This window comes from Dreissena polymorpha, chromosome 12, assembly GCF_020536995.1.
Source record: "Dreissena polymorpha isolate Duluth1 chromosome 12, UMN_Dpol_1.0, whole genome shotgun sequence".
NCBI lineage: Eukaryota > Metazoa > Mollusca > Bivalvia > Myida > Dreissenidae > Dreissena > Dreissena polymorpha.
In genome coordinates this window covers 1,486,190-1,495,481 of record NC_068366.1, presented here as the reverse complement: position 1 = coordinate 1,495,481, position 9,292 = coordinate 1,486,190, and the positions used below count along the sequence as shown (strand labels likewise).

General features: G+C 33.1%; 1 protein-coding gene and 1 long non-coding RNA gene across 2 annotated transcripts; one reads left to right on the top strand and one right to left on the bottom strand.

Annotated features, from left to right (window-relative positions):
• Positions 1 to 424: 424 nt before the first annotated feature.
• On the bottom strand, positions 425 to 5,753 carry LOC127854222 (uncharacterized). The gene is made up of 3 exons (XR_008036972.1): positions 5,655 to 5,753; positions 1,038 to 1,168; positions 425 to 490 (listed from the first exon to the last, which is right to left on the bottom strand). It is a non-coding gene; the product is annotated as an uncharacterized LOC127854222 (long non-coding RNA).
• Positions 5,754 to 6,340: 587 nt separating this feature from the next.
• Positions 6,341 to 8,734, top strand: LOC127854217 (uncharacterized). Its single transcript, XM_052389247.1, has 2 exons — positions 6,341 to 6,519; positions 8,053 to 8,734. Exons 1-2 carry the CDS (start codon positions 6,414 to 6,416, stop codon positions 8,343 to 8,345), a joined length of 399 nt encoding a protein of 132 aa, XP_052245207.1. The 5' UTR covers positions 6,341 to 6,413; the 3' UTR covers positions 8,346 to 8,734.
• The last annotated feature ends 558 nt before the right edge of the window (positions 8,735 to 9,292 follow it).

The window sequence follows — 9,292 nt, the reverse complement described above, 5'->3', positions numbered from 1 at the left end:
ACCACACACTATGAAAACACATAATATTGCTTGTATAATGTACATTACGTAAGTTGCTGCTCATATGGGATCCCCACCAGGATTTGAACCCGGATTTCCTCTCCATATGGAAAGGTGTGTTTGCTTACACTATAAGGATGTTCCCATAAATAGCAATAATATTGGTTACAATTATTTCTGTCAACTATTTGAACTTTTACAATAAGTTTTGACGCAAACATATCTAAATACATGTTTTGAAGCTTTTAAACACAATTAATCCTCCATCTACTTTGGCAGATGTCACTTTACTTATGACATGTACCATAAGGGCTTGCCTTTGAAGCTGCTCTGGATCAGGATCTGGTGTAGGTCTGATAATCCTATCTCCTGCCCTTCTGTCCTTTTTGTGGGTGATGGCAGTGACTATGGCTCTAATTATCGAGTCAACTGAAGGGTCAGTCTCAGTTCAAGCAAGAACCACTCCATCTTCTTTCCACCAGCACTGAACCTGAAATCACACAAAGATACTTTAAACCACATTTTGTTATAGAAGCAATTACCTTTAAACGCCTTTATGTCTGATTAGTAATATGTGTTAGAAAATATGTTGGAACATTTACATTTAATAAGATGTACAGAGAATATGTGCTTGGAAAGTTCTGGAATTATTTCACTAAAATTTCATCAAGAAAGTTTAATGTACAGCAAAGTTTAGCTTATTAAAAAAAACTAAACAATAATTTTACAGATATGCACACTTACTTTAGTCTTTTCCATTGTTCCATGATAACCATGAAAACAACAAATTGTCTGTTGCATAAACATAGTTACTGATGACTCAAAATACAACAATTCAAAAGTTTCAATGACTTAACACAACGCTGTTGGTTACTAGGAGCGCTTGTCATATTGGTAACAACACATTATAATCATAAAAGAAGTTGCTTTCCTCAATTAATGTTAATATAATTCTTTCAAAACAATGATAATATTTACATTTGCATGTCGTCAATAAATACATAAAAAGCAGTAAAGTTGTGCTGATTTATACGCACCAGCTGAATACATGTGTCTTGCATCACACGATTGCCCTTGACTATCATCTCTTGTATATTGTTGTGCATTGTCAGTACTGTTCTCCACCATGCCTAGGGAACAAAACTCATCCAGCAGGGCCTCCAGATACCTGTTACAGTCAAATCAAGTGCTGGAACATGGTGCAGGGATATTGCACATTTGTAATTGTTAAAGATGATGGTTTATATAATATGAGTGTTAACGCCACAATAACAACTTAATACATGTATTAACGCCACAATATTAACTGAAATCAAAAACAATTTGAATTGGCTGTAAGTTTATATGGTGGCATATTAGCTATAAAATCCTGATAAAGTTGTTGAACCAAACCTTTTTAAATGGAAAATAAAGTTAAACTAATGTCATGTGATGTTGTTCAGTTTTATTTTTTACACTCTGGCCTCCATGAATCCTCTGTACCTGAAATATTTTCTGCACCATCATCAAACAAATGTTATTAATTACAGATAAATTTTAGCAATACTTGTACCTTATAAAATTACAGTACATGAAATTACTGCAAAACAAGGCTTTTTTTTCCTTCTTAGAGAATGGTCGTGGCAGGCCATTTCACAATTTCGACATGGGCATTTTACAAATCTAGCAAGGCCACAATACTTGACAAAAACAGCCATTTTTAAGTGTGAAAATCTGACTGTTTGGGCTTTAAATTGGCAATTTCACAATTTAAAATTACAATTTGATAAGATATTTTTTATAAGTGAGACAAGATATTGACAAGGGTTAGGCTTTTCTATGGTTTAATATAGAGTACATGTCCCTGCAGTCAGAATATTGTTGATCCAAATGTAAGTGGTTATTTGTTAAAAGAAAGTGTCAAGACAATGAAAATATGATTTTAATGTATTATTTTAAGGCAATTTAATATGATGCAAGTATTAAACATGCTTTTACTATTCTTATTCTTAACAAACTGAATTTCACATTTTTAACAAGTTACTGACTTCTTTTTTCACAATTTTGAAAAGTTCGCAACTCAGTTTTTCACAAAGTCAGAGGGGGCCAGGGTTTCTTCACAAAGTCAGGAAAAAAAGCCCTGCAAGAAGAAAACAAACAATCTAAAACAGAATAAACTTACTACTGACTACAAAAAATGTAAATACATAGTAACAAACTCTAAATTGGAGTGTTTCACACAAATATGTCTTTGGATATAATTAGGAACGTCAACAGAGCTCCAAATAATTTTTTCAGCCAAGGGGTATTTCACTCATGAAATTTTAAGTTGCTATCTGGTTTAACAAACCTATCAAATGTTTGTTAAATCCAGTTAATGCTTTCTCCATTATTGAATCACCATTACTTGTAATGTGAATCGCCAGCTTTGAATTGAGCGCGGGTGTAATGTTACAATTCGTCCGCCATTTGCAATGTTGATGGTAATGACATAGCAATTTAATTTTACTCGGATAATTTATATCTAATCGAGGAAATGTGTTTTCTCAAAATTTATGTGTAGTGTTATGGCTTATAGTATAAAAAATGAACTGTGATTCCAGTTTATATAAGATGGGTGTTACTCGTAATTTTCGGTGGATTAACAAAATGACAAAACTCGCTGGACTTTATAGTGGATCTACGCAATTTATAGACCTTTGATCAATTTTTTTTTTTCTTGAATTATTTTTGCCGACTTTCTTTAACCGTGCTGTCTGCCAAAATCGGAGTGTCAATCAGTTATCACGCAATCAGTAGACAACTTGCGGCACGCACGGGGGGGGGGGGGGGGGTAAATTGTGTCACGGTGAGATAAACAACAAACAATAAACTTGCTTATCGCCTGCGGGCGGTAACACGCCTTAGCAAAAATAATCGGGCGGCTTGATTTTCGCTTTTCCAGACTTGTTTACTCAAAAAATCGGGCGACTTTATCTTCGCTTTCCTGGGCTTGTAGGGCGAAATCACGGGCGTAAGAGCGAAATTATCGCTCATAGTCGCCCGTAGGGTAGTCCCTGTTTTTAATTGATGAGTAAAAATCAAAATCCGATATTTTTAAGGAGTATTTATATCCAAAGGATCAGAATTAATAATAAATTGTACATGTAGTATTAACTCGCTATAACAAGCAGTCTTGTTCACAATAAAACAATCACTTTTGTTTTATTTAACAGTTGTTCTGGGTTTTTTTGGGCTTGGCTTATAAGCAGCCATTAATCTATTTTTCCATCTTGATTTGACACGCCACTGTTTAGCACACACTGTACAGCCATGATCGAATCTTCTAAGCTTGGCCCACAAAACTTGTTTATTATATGTGTATTTCGGCTGCCATTTAAAAAGGGCTTGAAGGAAAAAGGTTTTTCCATAGTACCACACAAGAGATAACTGATAATAAAAATTAAATGCTTGAAGTTGGGCGATTCAGATTTTATCGAATGTGATGTCAAATGTTTTACCGGTGTGGACACAATAACGGGAACCAGTCATGTTTACATGAATTTATATTCATGTATTAAGCATTGAAATTGCACACAATGAGTAATCCGAATTTAGTCAGGAGTTTTTTTACTCAACAAAATTTTAAGTCATGCATATTTTCTTTTTTTTTATGCGTATTTTACGCAAAAACGCATCTTATCTGGCCCTCTGAACGTGAACAATATGCATTTTCTCATAGTCCTGTACATATTTTTTTCTAAAATATTGAACTTATTACGCTTAATATATTATTAAAACAAAGAATGCTTTCCTGTGTCTCCAATTAGAAGAAAACATTAAAACACATTTTCTGGTACAAACACAAGTTCCAGATAGGTGGAGTACAATAGAAAAAATGAAGTGACACTTCACTTTTATTAAATTACATGTAGAAGTACATTACAAACAGCTCAATTGAAAATTGGTCTCACAATAACACATTCAGGCCTTTTTCTGTCTATTTTGGGAAAAAGTACCTAGCAAAATTGGGATTTTTTGAGTCTCGAAATCTTCCAAATTGGGAAGAATTTTCATCGACAAAAGCATTTTTTGGGAAATTATGTTCATGATTTTTACCATGCAATAGTCATTGTCCACTGCTAACGTAAGTATGCGTATGATAAAAAAACGCAGACTTTGATATGCTTGAAGTTCAAATTAAATACATAGTTTGATATGTCATTAAGGATTTTTTATGAATATTCACAGTCAAACAACAAGCATCCAACATATTTTTATTCAATATTCAAGTTGCCAAAAGTTTGAAGGCAAGCATTTTTTGAAACACAAAAGTAAAGTTGAACATCATAAATGTACAGTATTGAAATGTTAAGAAGCTACAAAGGGTAGTGACTTGAATCTGGCAGTGGCAAATGTTCATCACTTGCTTGCTAATGTGGGGCCCGGCTAATGTGTGAGTCAGATTCTGGGTTAACTGTAGACTGACTGGCGGTAGTATTTCCCCACAAAACATTCAGTTTTTGTGTGCTTTTCGATTCAATTTTTCGTATTTTACTTTGATAGTACTTCGAATTATGCGACATTTTTTAGACTGCGACCAATTTCCGTTATTTTTTACCCAAATTTACTCTTTCGTAACACAGCAACGTTGAAAGGAAAACTTAAGTCTACATTTATTTACATCGGACCATCGATATTGATTCTCATTAATTTACAATAATTAATGCGTACACATGTTTATCACGTGTTGTATACATACCTGATAATTCTGAATAATCCAGCACTTCAATATTTAAAAGCTAATTCTGACCGAAAATGACCGTTAATGTGTTTTAAGAAATGCATAGACACAAGAGGCCGCCATTTTGTCTGAAGTCTCAAGTTCGCAAAATTGCATTATGGAACACACGATACGATGACGTTCTACGCATTGGCACGTTAAAACACAGCACCAGATTATTTCAAACACAGTACCTACCGGGAAACGCATGTTTCTGCTTCGACTATTTTGGTCGGAAAATGGGATTTTTTTTTGATAATTGGGAAAAAACATCCATATTTGGAATTTGGAATGGTTCCAACTATCGGACCCGTGAAATAGGCAGAAAAAGGCCTGGACATCAATTTCCGTATTAAATGTACCTTATGGGAATGATATGATGCACTCTTTAAAGGCAAACTTGTTGGCAACTTGTCACATCACCCAATCTTCACACAGCAGCTACTGCCTGATTTTCAACAATATCTGGTGTCTAACAAAGTGCTTGAAGGCTACATGGGTTGACCATAGCAAGATTACGTCAAATCATGTGTGGCTACCCAGCGGGTAATCCATCAAACTTTGCTTGCAGACCAATGGCTGTACGTGTAACAACATTACAGAAAAAAAACAGATTGAATTTGAAACACATTATGATTAATTTTACAATGTAAACATAGTGAATGTTATTTGTGCAAATTAACTTATTAACGAATGGGGTTAAATGATTTAAACGATTATATGTTTAAATTATGCATATGAGCACATAAACAGCAGTATTTTTATCTGGAAAATAAGTTAAATGCTGAAATCTCACGAACCCACAATAAGAACACTAAATTACTGAGTAGTCCGAAATCCGAAAAATATGTACACTACCAACACAAGACGACTATAGATACAAAATAAAAACGTTCTCGTAAAAAAGACTTACCAAAATCTTCACAAATCTACAAAAACATTAAAAAATCTACCCAAATCTAATAATAATAATACGTCATGTTTATATTTCATCTATTCGTGACACTAGGTCATTTCCCCCCAAAAATTACGGTCTCGGGTCGTTTCGCCCTTAATCCCGTTCGCCCTCTGTCACCCCGGGTCGTTTCGCCCAGGGTCGTTTCGCCCTTACAAGTGGGTTGTTTCGCCCTTATTTAATTATTATGTAATATTAGGCTTTTGTAAATGATTAGTATTTGTTTAACATATATGGAAAATTAAGATTTTTAATACAAATTTTATTATTAATTGCAATTTTAATTTAGTACTTGTTTATGATATATGGGAAATTAAGATTATTTAATTATTACAAATTTGATGTTTGCTCAATTATCCGTTTGATTTTAATTGCAATTAATTAACGGAAACGTTATGATTCATTGTGTCACAAACGTAAAGTATTACGATTTATTAGTTTGGCAGAGGTATGATGCATTGATTTGCCAGTTAAAATAATTTCGGGACCAATTTAACAATTATCAAACACACTTAGATCGGAAGACGTGTGATCAGATGATTGACTAATTACTAGCTAAGAAACATCAAAAGGAGACATTATAAAGGTGTGATATTGTTTTTATAAACTTTAAGCCAGTTTGCAACTTTTGATCTCAAGATATTCGCCGAAAGTGTATATAAAAAGCAACTTGGCCATGGCAGCGTCATTCGTGAATTTATATTTCGACACGTTCTTATGGCAGACGAATTGTGTATTTCGTGTGATCGGATAGTCTCACCTCGCCAACATGCCATCACATGTGATTTATGTGACAGATGGCAACATCGGACATGTGATACAGGTACGAGATGCTTATCTATTTTATTTATATTTCGTGTCGGCGCTATTTGTCTGCATGTTGTCGTTGTTATAAAATACGCTGTTTGTCATAAAATTTTATATGTAATAAAATTTCCATAGTTTAATAATTAATAATCCTGTCCATTCTTCGATTTGCGGTATTAACAAATATTATTTCTACCATATTTCAACTTCAATTAGCTTTAAGCGCTGACACTCTTTGACGTATAAAAGATGTAAATAATTAAATAAGTCGGTGATGTAAACAGCCCATTTTATTCTCTGAAAGATATTTGGTTACTGTAATTTTCCTTTACATCTTTATGTTTATTTGTTTATTGATTCTATCTTCTCTTTATTATTAGTTCATGTATTAAAGATTGTAACATCTTCATGAATTAAATGTATGATGTGACTTTAAAATGGAAAATATGCTTACAAAATGCGTAGTGCATATGGAAACCGGGTCTTAACGCAATTCGTAAAACTGTTATTATTTTGATATATACTACATACTTTTCTTTTAATATTTATTTCAATATTTACACACATTAACAAAGCTTTACAATAAGTACACAATGAGATTTACATCTATATATTTTTTTTTAAAGATAGAAGTTCACGCACTTGCGTTAAGACCCGGTTTTTCAAAGCAATACTCATTTTGTAAATACATTTTCAATTTGGAAGTTCAAATCATGCTTGAAATTTATGAAGTTGTAGAAATATTTAATACATGAACACATAGTAAATAAAAAATATAATCAATAAACAAAGAAATAATGCATGCACATATTTATTAATAACTATTAATTATTAAAAAGTTAATAATTTGTCATAAAACAATTAACGAAGATCCCGTTACGTATGGAAAACTTATTGCGCACACAATTACAGGAAAAAACGTAAACCGCGCATATATGTTTATTATACCTACATGTATTTGGTTGTACGAAAAAATGATTAATTTTACAATAATTCTCAATCATACAATTTTTACAAAAATCAAATGTTTATTTATTTAATACTTTAATAAAATTTACCAACATTTTTAAAATTTGTTGAGTTACGGTTATACATTAATTATTTAAATATTAAATTGTAAAGCATTAACAAATTAAATTTTTTATTTATTTAAGTATTCCATACTACAGCCTTATCTCTATACAACCCCTATCAGTAATAGCCTTATCTACTCCTCGATAATCAGTACCCTCATCAGCTCTGAATGACTGACAGATTATCTGTTTATTGTAATTTTAGTGGTGAGAAATACGGTATTGTTACTGATTAGGAGACAGCTGTTTTCAATATCTTTCATAGCTCATTTAAAGTAAAAAATATAAGCTTATACAAAATTTATAACAATTAAATAGAAATTAGAATACAAATAATAAAAAAAAACATGAACGCGGAAATAGAGCTCTACATAGACTTTCAAAATGCGTAGTGCATATGGAAAACCGGGTCTTATCAGTGTATATCAGGGTCTTCTGTTTAGGTATATCAGCCAAGGAGTATCACCTTATTTCAGGTTGGCACCACAAGCTGAATACTACCGTTAGATATGGTGGCTGCTCCATCTACGTTCTTGTACCAACCTTGATGACTGAGGCAGAGATCGTCGCTATCACAGTAGCTGCCGACGACCTGGATCGTGATGTCGAAACCAAATGCACCAAGTTGGAGGAAAAGATACAATCCCTGTGGGACAAATACATGGGGAATGGAGTAACCACAACACATTTCTTAAAGTCCGTGTCCAGATTGTACGGGCCGTCCGACAACATGACGGCAGACTTAGTTGTCGGATTGTCTGGGGAGTGAAGTGGATAGTGTTATCAAACAGACGATGAAGTCTGTTACGGACATTAAAATAAGCAAAACTAAAAAAAAACTGTTGTAAAATACAAAGTTTATATCAACTGATTGTGTGTGTATTCTACCACATTGTGTTCAATGTAATTTTGATGTGATTTGCTAAGTTGTTTTATGTTAGGTAAAATAAGATGTATGTCAAATTAGTGTGTATGTGTGCTTCGACACTGGATTGAATGTTTTGTTCATTAATAAATATAAAATGAAATCTGTATTTCGATGTGATTTTCTCAGTTGTTTTATGTTAGATAAAATAAAATGTATGTCAAATTATTGTGTATGTGTGCTTCGACATTGTATTGAATGTTTTGTTTATACATGTGTATTCTTATTATTCATATTAGAGCTATCAATATATATGCAATATAAATAACTTTGTACTTTGTTTTATTTCAAAAGACAAAATAAACAGTAATTAAGATAATATAATACTGTATTAAACAATATCCCATTCAGCTTCTGACAAGCCTAAGATAAATCCTTTAATATCGCTAAACGTATAAAAATAAGGGCGAAACGACCCAGGAATAAGGGCGAAACGACCCAGGGCGAAACGACTCGGGGGGCGAAACGACTCGGGGGCGAACGGGATTTAGGGCAAAACGACCCGGATTCAAAAATTACTTCAAATGTAGGCTACACACCACTTACTAATTGATTTATTTTCGGGCTGCTCTGGTACCCAATACATTTAAGTCATAAATGTTATCATTGTAGTAGATGTTATTGACCTTTAGATAAAACCTGTTTCACATTATTATGTTTACATATGTGTTGCCGTACTAAACAGTTTTCACAATAAACTCGAAATGCCTGCCTATTCAACAGGTAGCTTCAATGACATAAAAGAATTTCAGGGAAAATCCTTATTCAAATGCGCTTGACAAACCTTTCCC

Excerpts from the sequence above, each read along its gene's own strand:
- LOC127854217 (XM_052389247.1), top strand. The coding sequence starts at position 6,414 with ATGGCAGACGAATTGTGTATTTCGTGTGATCGGATAGTCTCACCTCGC. Across the intron at positions 6,520-8,052 it reads ACATCGGACATGTGATACAG|GTTGGCACCACAAGCTGAAT; the intron begins GTACGAGATGCT and ends ACCTTATTTCAG.